The 16,698-nt window shown below is 40.1% G+C and overlaps 1 protein-coding gene across 3 annotated transcripts in view; it reads right to left on the bottom strand.

Moving 5' to 3' along the window:
• The window catches only part of IFT88 (intraflagellar transport 88), a 46,651-nt gene that overhangs the window by 13,011 nt on the left and 16,942 nt on the right, over positions 1–16,698 (bottom strand). For all 3 annotated transcript variants that reach the window (XM_058185339.1, XM_058185340.1, XM_058185341.1), the window contains 11 exons: positions 15,902–15,972; positions 14,873–14,959; positions 13,403–13,502; positions 10,984–11,070; positions 7,947–8,133; positions 6,922–7,030; positions 6,623–6,773; positions 5,037–5,152; positions 3,199–3,251; positions 3,030–3,095; positions 1,858–1,964 (listed from right to left, as the gene is read on the bottom strand). In XM_058185339.1, coding sequence (XP_058041322.1) covers positions 1,858–1,964; positions 3,030–3,095; positions 3,199–3,251; positions 5,037–5,152; positions 6,623–6,773; positions 6,922–7,030; positions 7,947–8,133; positions 10,984–11,070; positions 13,403–13,502; positions 14,873–14,959; positions 15,902–15,972 — 1,134 coding nt within the window. The remainder of the gene's footprint in view (positions 1–1,857; positions 1,965–3,029; positions 3,096–3,198; positions 3,252–5,036; positions 5,153–6,622; positions 6,774–6,921; positions 7,031–7,946; positions 8,134–10,983; positions 11,071–13,402; positions 13,503–14,872; positions 14,960–15,901; positions 15,973–16,698) is intronic.

The following is a 16,698-nucleotide window of genomic DNA, read 5'->3' as shown; positions in this document are numbered from 1 at the left end:
CTCATTTGCTGAATTAATAAATGCATGACTTTATTGTAATGATGGACCATAAATCTTGTTTTAGCAATGGGAACATCTAGGGGCATGAAGAAAAAACTTCAGTTAATTTCTTTAAAAATATTTTCTTGATCTGCATTTATTTATTATTATATATGGCTGATGAAGAGCAAGCTATCTGAACTAATGCAACTAAGAATTTAAAAATTCATCAAATGATTCAAAATGCAAATTGTCAAAAAAGCAGAAGAAAAGGTAGATCATATATTCAGTTTGTGCAAGATGATTATACAAAATGAAAACAACCATATCACACAGTCATTAAAAAGGTAAAAATTAATTTGTGCCAGTAATGAAACATTAGTGGCAACATAGAGTTGAAGAAGTAGTTGAAAATGAGCAGATTTCAATATGGTAGAATTTTTTATTTCAAGCTAATAACGTTTTGGTACATAACTTTAATTGAAAAGAAGAAAGCATGGATAATTCAGGTGGGAGATAGTAGAATAAAAGATAAAGAATGGGAGAAAATCAGAGAGTATCAAGATCTGAAAATCAAAGTTGAAAAGTTATGGCATTTAACGGCCAGTGGTGGTCCCAGTGGTTCTCAGCACACCGGATGCCATAACAAAAAGCCCTGGACAACGCTTAGAAAATCTACATATTGACAAAATTTCCATCTGTCAATTACGAAAGGCAGCATTGCCTGAATGCAAACACTACGCTGACACATTATATATGAAATCTAGTTCTTGGGAACAAGCTCATGTGCGTGAAGGCCAGCACCATCTGACAGTTGTGATTTCATATGGATATGTATAATAATAACAACAACAATGCATCAGTTTTTTCTCAATTTTATTTATTTATTCAATTTCTATTGCTGCCCATCTCTATCCAATTGTCTCAAATATTAGAGGGCTGCTTTTTCCTTTATTCATTCCCATAGCTGTGGGTGAGGAGGAGATCATGAATAATTTAAAGAGTGACAGACACTCATGAGATTGTGCGCTGCTTTGCCATTAGTTGAACCACAGATAAGAATGTGCTGTGACCTTTATGGCAGCAGTCATAACCAAAGTGCTAAGTATTTTATAGATACTTATATTTATATTTATAAAATATATTTATAGATATATTTTATAAATACAAAGTGTTAAGTATTTTATAGAGCACTGCATACCAGAACAACTAGATACAAGAACAGTTTTTCCCCGAAGGCCATCACTCTGTTAAACAAATAATTCCCTCAACACTGTCAAACTATTTACTAAATCTGCACTATTATTAATCTTCTCATCGTTCCCATCACCCATCTTCTTCCACTTATAACTATTACTTTGATGCTTATAACCTTATGATTTATATTGATATTGATTGTTCCTGATTGCTTATTTGTACCCTATGATTTTCATTAAGTTATCATTAAGTGTTATCTATGTACTCTATGACCATCATTTGTGTTGTAAATGTTGTACCTTGATGAAGGTATCTTTTCTTTTATGTACCCTGAAAGCATATGCACCAAGACAAATTCCTTGTGTCCAATCACACTTGGCCAATAAAAATTCAATTCAATTCAATTCAATTCAATTCAATTCAATTCAATTCAATTCAATTCAATTCAATTCTATTCTATTCTATTCTATTCTATTCTATTCTATTCTTTATCTTTTGACATGTTTTTATTGTCCTGAGTTAACATAAACCTAGAGAAGTTTTTACCAGTAAGTGCTGTAGTACTCAAAAGCTATTTTGGTAGAATTATATTATTAGAAAGTCTAGGAGTGTAACACAATAAAATCAGATTGTATTCTTAAGAGCATTTAAATAACTTGTGCTTTTAAAAATGACTTGTACCTGTTCCCTTAGTTCTTTCAATTTTTCTACTCTTTTAAGCTTTGTTGCATATTCTTGCATTTCTTTCATTCCCATATCTGTGCAGAGTCGAACCAAGAACCGTAAACCTAGAGTATAATATACACAATATTAAGATCATAGCAAAATTGAATGGGAATAAAAAATGCATTCACGTATGCAGCAATACAACACAACACAGTATGGATCGGGAAACTTTTTCTGTAAAGGAGCAGATTCCTTTCACTCCTTCATCTCCGCAGGTATAGATGGAAGTTTTGCTGGCCAAGAAGGCTGGCAGCCTCTTGACAATGCCAGCCTGCCAAGAAGGAAGTAACTGAATGGACAATGTTTCATTGTGGCATTCAATTGGCTGGATTTCATAGCACCATAATGTTTGAATTCTTAGACAACAGGAGTTATTAGAATCCTGCCTACAAAACCTCTTTTTGTTTTTCTTAATAAAAGAGTGCATGTCTTTTCCCAAACTCTCATACTTCTATGATAAATGCTGAAAAGAGGGATAGTTTTTAAATTGAATAGACTAAAGAGTTTTAAAAGTCACTTTTAATTAGATAATCTATTATCATAAACATACTTATTAGGCAGTAATGCCTATTAAATATTACAGCACTTACTTCCTACACCATACATCAGAATGTACTTCTAGAGAGCACCTGTGCCTGACAGACATTTATGAAGTCTCATAAGAATCCACCTTGTGCAATCTAGATTCCATCCATCTCATTTTGCTTTCTATCACATATGATGCCCTGCCATATAACAGAATTGGAAGGGATGTTGGAGACCTTCTAGTCCAACCCCGTTTAAGCAGGAAACCCTATACCATGTCAGACAAGTGGTTGTCCAGTTTCTTTTTAAAATCCTCCAGTGTTGGAGGCAAGTTATTCCACTAATCGTTGTAACTGTCAGGAAGTTTCTTGTTTACGGCAACATCATGTGATATATCGGGACTTTTTCCCCTTCGCTAAACCGGGTGTGGGCGTGGTCAGTGCCACGTATCCGGCCCATGGGCCGGGAGTTTGTCAGCCCTGCTTTAGACTGATTAGGATAGTCCCTCAGGAGTAAGGCAAATATTTGTGCATGAAATAATCCAGCAAAAAAGTGAGATAACTATAAAATGCAATGAGCATTATATTAGATAAATTACTTACATTCAGCATTATCTGGAAACCTTCTATGAATTGTCTTGTAGGTGTCCAGAGCTTTTTGATAGTTACCTATTAGCCAGTAAATAAAGAAGGAAACAAGCTCAGGAAGATAGGCTAAATTATAGACAGGAAAAAATACTTAAACTAAAGTGCAATAAATACGGACACTTACCACTTCTTCTATAGCAGCTGGCAACCATCAATTGCCATTTCACCTGGGTTGGCCTGTAAGTACACATATCACAGTGCAATGCAACTGAAAAGATTTCCTTAAATATCTAGCATATGGATGAAATTAATCAAAATGGAACTGCTCAGTGTGAATATTTTCTTGGACAAACAAATAATTTCTTTCTCTCTAAGGGAAGGTAAAAATATGCATCTGAAGTAAGTTTCAATGTCAATTTGTAATCTAAAAAGAACAGCACTGAAGATGGTACTCTATTCTGGATGGATGAATTCCAACCATTTTTAACACTACTTGGTCCAGCTAACAGGAACATATGTGTTGCAACTCCTTCATCTGGAGAGCAGAAAGCACATGCGTATGAATGATTAGATGGTTATATTATCTCAGCATCACACAGTTTTTGCTTCTTAAGTCAAACCATACAGTCACATAATTTATATTATTACGTTGCCTCAGAGAAATTCTGCAGCCCATTTTCCCGCAGGCCCTACCAAGAGATGCTGTGAGTCATGTTTGGCATATAATCAGTGATTTTAAAATTTGAAACAGAAATCTATTTCCCGGAAAGCTGATTTCTAGAATATTATTGAGATTATACACTTAATGCTCAGTGTAACATACCAAGGGGGAGCACAATTTATTTGAAGCACAGTTAGAGGCCAAGGTTATTATGTTGCCTTCTTTTTGTAATTTTAAAATTAAAATCTTTCCTATTTATCTATGACTATTGATTTTGAAACGCTCAACAAAGCTTCAAGTTTCTTTAAGTACTTCTATTGATCTACATTCGTTAAGAAATAAGTATTTTTCAATTGATCATTTCCTAAAAGACTAGTGAAATTAGGAAGTGTTTTTCCTGAATTACCAAAATATAATTAAATCATAAAATGTTTTTTGATGTATTATGAAATCTTACTAGGCTTCATTTAAATGATGATTCCATCTTTTAATAGCATAAAAATAAAAGGAAAATGGTTTAGTCCTGTTAAATTTATTTCTGTTAAATTCTTAATACTTTCATGAGCTGTGATTTTATTGAAATCAGGATACCATTCAATTCTAAATCTTTCTCATATAAAAAATGTTTATGAAATAGTTCTGATTTGTTTGATTTTGTTTCAATGGTTGTCACTGGTTTATACCACAGACAATACCTGAAAAAAAATTGGGTTCATATGATGCATGATCCATCAACAGGATCTCTACTACCCAATTCATGGGAAGTGCTAATATATTATTTCAAAAGAGTTTATATCTAAATTGAGGAAACGAAGTAAACTTTAAAATCTATCATAGCTATTGGGTTCTACAAAAGCAATATTTTTAGAAAATAGTTGTTTCACCCCAACATTCTTTAAGAAAGCATGTCTGTCTGTCTGTCTGTCTGTCTGTGTCTCTATATCTATCTGTCTGTCTGTCTTTTTAATCTCCTGGCTCAGAAAGAATGTTTTCAACCATTCTTTTGTCATTTTTATAGTCACCACTAAAGTTTTTAAAGTTTATCAAGTAAACCCAGTGGAATCTAGTCAAAATATTATACATATTCTTGGCTAAACCGGAGTAGTTTAAGGATATTGACCTCTTTATATCAGAACAGATCTAGAAAACTATAATACAGAATAATTCATCCTTCTAATTGCTGGAAGAGTTACTTGAATTTTCTTTAAAGTTAAATCATAGCATAACTATTTTAAAAACATCAAATAATTCTTGAAAAATCACCCAATTTTCTATATCTAATTTATGTCAGTGATAAAAATATTGCAGAAAATACCTGTAGAAGTGAAATGACTCAACATACAAGTATTGTGATTACTTACTGAATAAGTGCTGCTCTTTCAAAGTAGTGAATGGCTTTTTCACAAAATTGTGTGTCAATGTAATAGGCGCCAAGCCATTCTATGACCTCAATATTTGAAGGGAAATACCGATAGGACTAAGAAAATAAAAGGATTGAAAGAAAATAAAAGGATTGAAAGAAATGTAACATTAGTAATAAGTTTTATTTCCTTTTTAGAATAGGTTACACATTTAACCAGCTACTGAAAATACTTGAATGTATAAAAGTAGTGTACTAATACATTCACTAATCACTAAAGAGAATGTACCCATTTGCAATTAACAGAAAATTCATGACATTTGATTTAAAAAATTGCTTATTTCTTGCATATTTGATTTTAAAGCATTTTAAAAGTGAAGTAAAGAATCACTCCCTCAGATTATAATTTTTACTGGTCAATGATACTGTAATAAAATACAGTATTTTTTTTAAATTTATTTACATTTATATCCCGCCCTTCTCCGAAGACTCAGGGCGGCTTACACTATACAATGTGTTTCCTTTGAATCTATACAGTAGCCAAAACTAATTTATTTTGGGTAAGCAAATTATATAGCTTAATAATTATGAACGAATTATTTGGCTTAAATAAGCAAAATTGTTGGAGCTAACAGCTACCACGAGAAAGAGTTGGCAAAACAGCTCAGTTTAAATTGTATCTGACTCAGAAGGAGGCTCAGCAGAAGCACCTCACTGAGAACTATGAGCATAGGCTTTCCAAGCAGAGGGAAGACCTGAGGGAGTGGAAAGCCAGATGCCGGCACCTGGAGGCTCAGCGGGCTGTGATGGTCAGCCAGTTTCAGACCATTAGGCAGTCCCTCTGGCTCTTTGTCACCAATGGCACTTCCGTCCAGCCTTTGCTCAAAGTCTTGCACCAGGAGACTGAAGCAGACCCCAAGATGGAATTTCTGCTCCCCTCTGACCCACACAAGACCCGAAGGGGGAGACTCTCTACAGCAACACAAATGTTCATAGCATGTATCTGTCCCAGGGACCGTAGTTTGAGGACCCCTGATTTAGTGCAATATAAAAAATGCAAATAATTTTTCTGCGGACCACAAAAATTTTCTTGCGGACCACCAGTGGTCCACGGACCACCAATTGATGACCGCTGATCTAGATTATCTCAAATTTTCCAAAAAACTCTCATATTACCATTGTGAATGACATTATGTGTATAAGGGAAATCAATCTATTTAATCCTGTTTGAGGATTTTTCCATGTGAAGAATGAGGTTAAAAATCAAATTTAACTATTCTATTACTGAATACAATGTTTTCTCTGTGGATTCCATGTTCTTGGATTCCATTTTCCAATATAAAAATATATTTAGATTAGAATTATTTTTATTCATCAGAATGTTTAATTCTTATGCTCTTTGCCTTCTTAAAGTATCAAATTAAACTTATTTTCACTTGCATAATATGCCTATTGTATATAAGAAAAAACAACAGATTACTCTTCCTTAATAATGACTGTCAGATGCACCAGATTTTAATTCCCGTAAGCCCCAGATAACATGCAAGATGAAGGCTGATATAGAAATGTAATTTTTAAAACACCTACCTCATAATAATATTGAAAAGCTTGAGACTTGTCGCCTTCACTATCATAGAGTTCCCCAAGTTTTGCCAATGCGTGTGAGTCAGTGGGAACAACACTAATAAGTTGCATAAGCCACTCAATGGCTTGATTAGGGTCCTCCATTAATTCATATCTGAAATATTGTCAGTTAAGAAATATCTTATGAGGACTTTTTTTAATACCCTTGCAAGATTTAGATGAGCACCTGCTGTGCTTACAGTTGAAATCTACAGGATGCTGAATATCTGTAGTGTTAAACATTGGATTTGTGGAAAAGATACATGCTTGCAATTTGGAAGAGAACCTGGGCACTATTTCGAAGAATTGCATGAAGCTTCAGAAAAGAATCCAATGCTTCATCTAGTCTATTCAGCTTTTTGTATGATAAACCTGCAAAAAGAGATCATATTTGTTATGAAAAAGAGAAATAAAGTGAGGTAAATTACATTTTCCATAATGTAACTCAATGCAATTTCACACATGCTCGGAGGTTATCCATTTTGGGAGTCTTTTTAATAATAAAAATGATATAAATACACATAAACGGTGACAAAACTCTGATACGGAGCTTAGCCTGCAGTTTTGGCATCTTATGGCACTAATTAGAAATTGTGGATGACAGTGTCCTGGGAGCTTCTAATGCTTTGCTTTATTCCCACTCCCTCACAATGCCAAAATGGGATAACTATGGGTCTTCAAAACTCTTTGATTTTATCTAAGGCATCTATCTATCTATCTATCTATCTATCTATCTATCTATCTATCTATCTATCTATCTATCTATCTATTTATCTATCTATTTATTTATTTATTTATTTTTACAACATGCAAGTAGTCTTTCCCTTATGACTATTCGTTTAATGGCAGTCTGGAATTATGACAGCCTCAGAAAAAGAGCTTTATGGCCCACCATACACTCCCATGGTCAGCACTTGCCAAGCACCCGGTAATCATGCAATTGTCATTTGCAATTTTCTCTGCTGACTTCCCCAGAAAGTCGGTGGGGAAGCAAACAGGGAAGGTTTTAACTGCTGCTGGTGTCTGTTGAGAGAAGTCCCTCTGGATGCTGGCTGAACGAGCTGCCTACCAAGGAAAGCTACATTCCTTCAGAAGGGTGGCTTCTGTCTGCACTTGAACTTACCATCTTGGCCCTCCAATTGTGAACCCCCCAATTAGCTCTTAATTTCCAGTTTTAAAAATGGCACATTCTTATCCAGAGTTCCAATCATCTCAAATTGCAATCCAAATTGACTCATAACTACTTCCAATCATCTCAAATTGCAATCCAAATTGACTCGTGACTTACCGATATTATAAAGCGCTTCGGTGCATGATGAGTCATTCCTTAAGGATTCCTTATAAAACTCTGCTGCCTTCTCATAATCTCCATTTATGAAAATGGTATTTCCTTTATTTGTCAGAGCAGCTGGATTGTATCTGTCAGAATTTACAGCTAAATCTGCATAATTGCTTGCTTGTATGATCTCATTTTCCTAAATTAAACGAAGAACATATCTTATCTGGTTGCTGAAGCTTTGGAAATTGACCATTTAAAACAGGGGTGTCCAAAGTTTTTTGAGTGAGGGCCAAATACAGAAAAATAAGCAAAGGCCTGGGCCACGGGGGGGGGGGATTTTTGTACCAGTTCTGTGGGCGTGGCTTATTTTGGGGTGTGGCTTGGTGGTCATGTGACTGGTGGGCGTGGCTAACTCCTCATGTGACTGAGTGGATGTGGCTATGGGCATAGAAACCTAAACACATAGAGACCTAAATACTGACAGCGGCTACCAGTAATCCTCGGCTTGCAACCACTCATTTAGCGACCAATACAACAGCACTGAAAAAAGTGACTTACCACCAGTCTTTGCATTTATGACCTTCGCAGCATCCCCAGTTACATCAAAAGTCAAGCTTTTGGCAACCAGCATGTAGTTACTGGGATTTTCCGTCCGTCGCGAACTCTCTTCCCACTGAGGGAGACACAGCAGCCAATGGAGGGACTCCGGGGAGGCCCAGGCGAGGCCCGCACCGCTTCCTCGCAGCCACTCAGGTGTGCCACGCGGCTCCCACCCAGGCCAGAAAGGGACGGGGCTAACTAGGGGGCGAGAGTGGGCGGGCACCGGCCCCTCCTCCGAACGCCGAGTGGCGGCGCGGCACGGAGCGGCAGGCGCGGCGGCCAATGGGAGCGGGCGAGCTCGGCCGCGTCACGGGCCGGCACACAGGCCCGTGGCTGAGGTAAAGCGGAGTGTGTGGCGGGGCGCCGCGGCGGCTGCTTCGACGGCGCATGGAGGAGATGCCTTGCCGCGACCGGCGCGTGGTGGGCCCGGCGGGGGCAGAGGCCGGGATGCCGGCGAGCGGCGAGGGCGGGCCTCGGCAGCTGCGCTTCGCCGACCCCGCCCGGCAGCGGTGACAGCCTGAGCCCGACAGCAGCAGCAGCAGCGCCGACGGCAGCCGATGCTGCTGCGCTGGCGGAACGGCTGCTGTGCGGGCGACGGGGCGCTGAGGAGGCCACGCCACGCCGGGCGACGCGTCACGACTGGCGGGATCGGCGGCGGCCCAGCTCAAACTCCTGCCCATGAACGACCAGATCCGGGAGCTGCAGACCATCATCCGCGACAAGTAAGTGCCCCTGAGCGCGTGCAGAGCGCCGCGCCCGGAGAGGATCCCGCGCGGGGCTGGGAAGCAGAGCGCCTCGCCCGCCTGGCTTCCGGGGCTGCAGCCCCGCGTGGGGACGATGGGCGGCGCCGCCCGCCCGCCTCTTCCTCTGTCTGGTGGGCCGGGCTGGAGCCATGGGCGTCCTGGGCGCCCCCTACAGCCCAGTGGCGGAATGGCCGGCCCGCAGCCCCGGGTGGGCGGGGATCGCCTCAGCGGAGCCACTCCGCATCTGCAACCGGGCGAGCGGCGGCTTCCTTGGGGGCCAGGACGGGGGCCGCACCCCACTGTCCACCGAGAATTTGCTGCGGGCCAATAAAAACTGACCCGCGGGCCGCAGTTGGCCCGCGGGCCGTAGTTTGGACACCCCTGATTTAAAATATATATTTTGATTCCTGATACACAGAGATTTGTTAAGTATTGTTTGTAACCCTCAGTTTTTATTAAAACCATACACTACCATTAGATTTTAGTACCTATTAAGATTATAACCCATTGGTTAAGTGATATAACAGTATATCTGCTTTCTAAATATTTTGCTGGCATGGTTTTAAATAGATCAAATTCTTACAAATTTAATGAATCCAGTTCAGTTATCTTTTTCTTCAGATATTTGCCTACCAGAAGTATTTCTACTCCCGGTTCCTCAGAATTAGTTTGAAGTTGACCCAGTGGTGAAATGTAAAATTTGTTACTACTGGTTCTGTGGCTGTGGCTTGGGGGTAGGGTGGGGTGGTTAATGTGACTGGGTGGGCGTGGCCAACCTTTTTTTTTTACTTTTAAAAGCATTTTTTCTACAACCTCTTTGGCTGAAAAGGTTGTAAAAAAATGCTTTTAAAAGCCTCTGATGATCAGGCAAGTCAGCTGAGATTGTCAGAGGAGCCTTTGAAAAGCATTTCGGCTGAAGAAAAAATGCTTTTAAAAGTAAAAGAAAAAGAAACCTCTGATGATCGCGTGGCTCAGCTGGGCATTGGTGGGGGGTGGGATTTTTGCTACTAGTTCTCCGAACCAGCCGCCACCATTGCTACCAAATCAGACAATCCGGTCCAAACTGGGAGCATTTCACCCCTGAGCTGACCCATGTGTCTCTTCATTGCTTCTTTCCTCTGAGAACCCATGAGCCAATCAATGTTGCCTTTAGCTGACCAATTAAATATTAGGAGAAAAGATATTTAATCATTCCTGTTTCCATTATCAATAGTTTAACTTTATATCTTGCATGTATTTTGCTGATGATTTCCCCAAAGATCCAGGCGGTTGTAAAGGAAGGCAATTTCAAAGTTGCCAAAAGGGTATCATTCTAATCCATGTTAAGCACTTATTAAATAATACATCTTGGAAAGTTGCTGTGGCAGAAATGGATCACCTGTGGCCTAGAGTCTACGTCACTTAGAAGAAACTAACCGATGTAAACATGTACCACTGAACTCACTGCTCTGTTACTTAGCAAAGAAGATTGACCTACTTGAACTTTGAACTCTTATCTTTAAGAAAAGAAGCACGTTTCACTTGAAATAAACAGTTTCAAGATAATTAACTTCAACAATACAATACAATACAATGTACTTTGTGGCTATTTGTTCTTAAAACTACTGACTATATTTAAAAGTAACCATATGAGAAAATCCAGAGAAGCTCCATATCCTCAAACTTAAATCATTTTTTTTTAAAAAAAATCTTTATTTACTCACCAAAAAGTATAGAAAAGAAAGATTTGTTGCAGCTGCGCTTTTAACTCTGCTGTCCTTTTTTTCAAACATCTTTAAAGTGTCAACAGCCTAGAAATAATTACAAAAGCAAAATTACTCTCAATATAAAAAACTACTCAACTCTACTGGATAGTTGTAGAACATGAGCTGCTTCTGAAAACTGTTCTAAAACTTCAGTTAATGAAACTTCTAGTTTGAACTAGTAGAAGTTGACAATAATGTGATTCCAAACACTTCAGCAACTGCATGATCTTCCAATCTATTTCAGAACCAATTTATATACTGTTGCTAGAACTGCCAGATATAGCCAGGAGAAATCCATCTGTTCATTAGATGGCAGTAATGAATTAGAAGGGAACATGGTGGCTCAGGGGCTAGGACATTGAGCTTGTCGATCGAAAGGTTGGCAGCTCGGTGGTTCGAATCCCTAGTGCTGCCGTGTAATGGGGTGAGCTCCCGTTACTTGTCCCAGCTTCTGCCAACCTAGCAGTTTCGAAAGCACATAAAAATGCAAGTAGAAAAATAGGGACCACCTTTGGTGGGAAGGTAACAGCACTCTGTGAGCCTTTGGCGTTGAGTCATGCCAGCCACATGACCACGGAGACATCTTCAGACAGCGCTGGCTCTTCGGCTTTAAAACGGAGATGAGCACCGTCCCCTAGAGTCGGCAATGACTAGCACGTATGCCTTTACCTAATGAATTAGAATTTTCTTTTGACTTATCTCCTGTTCAACATCTATATGAAGCCGTTGGGTGAGATCATCAGTGGCTTTGGGGTGAGATATCAACTGTACGCTGATGATACTCAGCTGTACTTTTCCACCCCGGGCCACCCCAACGAAGCTGTCGAAGTGCTGTCCCGGTGTTTGGAGGCCGTACGGGTCTGGATGGGGAGGAACAGGCCCAAGCCCAATCCCTCCAAGACGGAGTGGCTGTGGATGCCGGCACCCCGATACAGTCAGCTGCAGCTGCAGCTGACTGTTGGGGGCGAGTTATTGGCCCCAAAGGAGGGAGTGCGCAGCTTGGGTGTTCTCCTGGATGCACGGCTGTCGTTTGAAGATCATTTGGCGGCCATCTCCAGGAGAGCCTTCCACCAGGTTCGCCTGGTGCGCCAGTTGCGCCCCTTCCTTGATCGGGATGCCCTATGCACAGTCACTCACGCTCTGGTTACCTCCCGCCTGGATTATTGCAATGCTCTCTACATGGGGCTCCCCTTGAGATGCACTCAGAGGCTTCAGTTGGTCCAGAATGCAGCTGCGCGGGTGATAGAGGGAGTCACGCGTAGCTCACATGTGACACCTCTCCTGCGCAGACTGCACTGGCTTCCTGTTGCCTTTCGGGTGCATTTCAAGGTCTTGGTAACCACCTTTAAAGCGCTCCATGGCTTGGGACCTGGATACTTACGGGACCGCCTTCTGTTACCTCATGCCTCCCACCGACCCGTACGCTCGCACAGAGAGGGCCTTCTCAGGGTGCCGTCCGCCAGACAATGTCGGCTGGCGGCCCCCAGAGGAAGATCCTTCTCTGTGGGGGCCCCCACTCTTTGGAACGAACTCCCCCCTGGTTTACGTCAAATTCCTGACCTTCGGACTTTTCGCCGCGAACTGAAAACATATTTGTTTGTTCGTGCGGGGCTTTCTTAAATTGTTTAATTTTAAATTTTAAATTCTCTCTCTGGTTTTAATTGGGGTTTTTAGATTCTTAATTCTTAATTATTTCGGCCATACTGTATAATAAGTTTTTAAATTGTATTTTAACTGTATATTGTTCTTTTTTATCCTGGCTGTACACCGCCCTGAGTCCTTCGGGAGAAGGGCGGTTTATAAATCCAATAAATAATAATAATAATAATAATAATCTACATTTCTGCAGCCTAGAAATTGTAGTCCCGGTTGATATATATCTTAAAAATCTTGAATGGGTTGGAACCAATGCAACTCCTTCTGGGTGTACTAGCCTGGACAATTAGCTCAGTCCTAAACCCCCTTCCGAACCTATTTCTGAAATCTAGTGGCAAGAAAAGAGAGAGGAAATCTGTATCAGAGGGTGGCATGTTTTGCTTCTAGAATGTTACCCACAAGAGAGTTCAATCCTACAGAATCTTTCTCCGAGAGAAAATGATTGGAATTGCCCACTTATGCTCAGGATGCTTGCTTCTCACAAGCTCAGGACAGTAATTTCCCTCAGGAATGCCACCAGATGAAGAGAAACCATCAAGCTCTCAACAGCAGCAGCGTCTTTATAAGGACACTGGGTTCATTAACCTCACTTTTTAAAACCTTTTCATAAATTGACTAATGGAGTAAAGTAATATTTCAATTTGTTAAAGATATGAAATTATATTCTGATCATGATTCAGTGTAAAAATTTACCAGTAAAATGTTTATGAAAACACTGTACCTGATTAAAATCTTTTTGCCGCAAATAGGTAATTGCTTTATTGATTTCCAGGTCATTGGCTAACTCTACATATTGAGATGTTTTTACCATCTCTACACACCTTCAAGATAAAAAAAGAGGGTTTTTTTTCTTAGAGTCTTTCTACATTAAGAAGGTAATTGCTTAAGTTGACCATATAAACTGATTTAAATACTTGACAATTTTACAGACCCAAATATTTAAAAGGAGACTCACTGAGTACCCAATAAATTACCAAAACATTAACAAGGTGAGTTTGAGAAAAGTTATATTGTTTGTTACTATACACTAGGGGTCCTCAAACTATGGCCCGCGGGACAGATACAACCCGCCGACACAAAGTATCTGACACAGAGTGCTGGGATTCAGCCCTGCCTGTCACCCTGCCCCTCGCTGTCGGCCTTATCTTCCAGTGTCCAGCCACACTTCTGGTTAGTTATTTCAACAGTTCAACCGCATTTCTTTTCATCGCACCGCTGCTGCCAAAGGTAAGGCCAAAGGGCGCGGGTGGGCAGGGGAAGGTCAGCTGACTGAGGGGTGATGTCGCAGGCGCAGCCACATGCTCCTGGGTTGGTGGGTGGGCAGGGGAGCAGCTGCAGCTGGCTGGTGTAGTGATGCCACTGACACAGCAGCCACATGCACCCAGGCCAACTGGTGGCAGGGAAAGAGCTGGCTGCAGTGGGTTCATTCTAGCGAACCAGCTGTTAACTCTTTTGCTCAGTTCGGCGAACTGGCTGAAGCCTCACCCCTCCCTCCCTCCCAGTCTGCTTGGCAGGCGGCTTGTCTTGCCACCCGGCCACTCACCTGAGCTTGCTAGAGCCGCTTCGTGCCGTGATGGGCGGGGGGGCGGGAGCAGTGGGGGCGGGAGCAGGGAGGCTTATTTCTCTGTGTCTGCACCGTTCAGCCTTTCAGGATGTTTTTCAGCTCCCAATCTATATCTCCTAGCTTTTTCAAAATCAGCTGAAGTTGGGTAACACTCATTCAAATGCTCTTTAAGACGACCGCATGGAGTACCTGAGTATAATGCTTGGAGGAGAATTTACCCTCTGATTTGATTCTTACCATATATATATAGTACATCCTCCAAATTGGTTGCTGAACAATTTTGGTAGATATATTCCTGTGTAATTGGCCATGGCCAGCAAGTCACATGACCACCTATCCATGCCCACCAGTCACATGATCACTGAGTCACACCCACACAGCGAATCTGCTCCCCCAACAGTCTGAGGGACCGTGAATTGGCCCCCTGTTTAAAAAGTTTGAGGATCCCTGTTATACACGATCCAGGCATTAGAGCTTAAGTGCAAACACACAATCAATAAAATACAAATTATTTCATTTTACTTCATTCTCTGCATATGACCATGACATAATATCCAATCTTTAACAGGATCAACCAAAGGATAATAGGTGAACAATGGAGGTCCATAGTTAAAAACTGACACCTACCAGTCATAACCTACTGCAAATGAAGTTTCAATTGCTGGAGCAATTAGTTTAGCAGCTGTCATAATATACTTTTCTGCTGTAGCTTTCCTAAAAAAAATATTCTAGTGAAAAAAGGCAAAGCATAATTTGACATAATAGCTAACAGAAAACTTTATTGAAGGAATTACTAAATAAATATTAGATTTAAATATTTAAATAATAAATACTAAATAAAAACATCAGTTAAGATACTTTGAAAGGAAACTGATTTGTGGCTTAAGATAAGCTTTATTTAGGGTATAATACTTCATTAAAAGTACTGATTAGGACACTCATTCTATCCTCACTTTGAACCCTGATACTGATGATGAATAAATAAAGAAAAATACCAGTAGGCTTGGGAAGTTTGGAGCAGAGGTCTCCAACCTTGGCAACTTTAAGCCTGGAGGACTTCAACTCCCAAAATTCCCCAGCCAGCAAAGCAAAGCTGGCTGGGGAATTCTGGGAGTTGAAGTCCTCCAGGCTTAAAGTTGCCAAGGTTGGAGACCCCTGGTTTGAAGATTTTGCAAAGGAAAAACAAAGTCCAGTTGCCTTTTGAAAAAGCTCCTTTGGGACTGAGTGCAATGACTGAAAATCTCCATAGACATTCTGTTCCAGGATTAAATGCTAATATTACTAAATCAGGGGAAGGAAGATGAAACAGAAAACCAGGAGTGGGGGAATGGAATCAAATACCTTGAAGAGGGAAAGACTATTTGGCTGGCAACTTAATTAGGAGCATTTCACGGTGTAACCTATTATTAACATGTTACCTATCCAGTTTTTAAACCTGCCTTCCCACATATTTTCTCAAACCCTTTATGAGATTGCAGAGGTGAGGAAATTTGGTAAATAAATGAAAATAAATTGACTTCTAACTTAGCATAACCAAAGCAGATGGATAGAAAAGCACACTGAATTCATTTATTTGTTCACTTGCTTAAACATAGCCACAAAGTATGAAAGATAATGAATGGCCTTTGGAAATACAGTAATATAAGAGAGACTTGCCTTTCACGTTCCATTTGTCGTAAGCTATCATTCTTAATAGCTTCTATCAACAGGTTTGTATGGGGATCATCCTAACAGCAAAGAGGAAAATTTAGTCTCTGAGGTTACATAAAAAACAGGAATGGCTACATGGACACAGAAGTGTATTCATGAAAACCATAACATTTTATGTGTCACATTTTGTAAACTATTTTTATTCAGTCAATAAAACAGAATTACTTAACTTAGCACATCTCATTGCAAGATTTCAGTAGTCCAATCTAAGCAAAAGATTTATTTTTAAATAACCGAGTTAGGTTTGTATGGCAGGTTTAATGCTTATTTCTGTGCTGACGATATATTTCAGTTCCAAAAGTATCAATTTCTATTTACTTTTTGATCTAAAAATCCCTTTATGCATATAGGGACTTTATTAAATAATTTTGTACTTATTCTGTAATTTATAAACTATAGGACAGTGATTGTGAACCTTTTCAGCACCGAGTGCCGAAAAGGTCGCACAGAAACATCACATATGCACGCTCGTTGGGGCCACGCTCCAGAAAAGCCAAACTTCCAGGTTCTAGCGCACATTTGCGTCCAACAATTAGCTGGCCAGCACACATGCACAGGCTGGTTTTTGGTACTGCCGCGCACGCAAAGGGATCGCACTCCAGAATGCAACCATTTCATCTGTATAATAAACTTTGTTTCAAAACTGCATTTAAAATATTTGTCTGTTAGGAAAAAAAATCTGCTGGGATGAAATTACCATTGTTTGATATCACAAAGAGTTTTTATGCCACTGTTATACTATA

Source organism: Ahaetulla prasina, chromosome 5, assembly GCF_028640845.1.
Source record: "Ahaetulla prasina isolate Xishuangbanna chromosome 5, ASM2864084v1, whole genome shotgun sequence".
Lineage (NCBI taxonomy): Eukaryota > Metazoa > Chordata > Lepidosauria > Squamata > Colubridae > Ahaetulla > Ahaetulla prasina.
The sequence above is the reverse complement of the archived record's forward strand: the minus strand, read 5'-3'. Positions and strand labels throughout refer to the sequence as shown.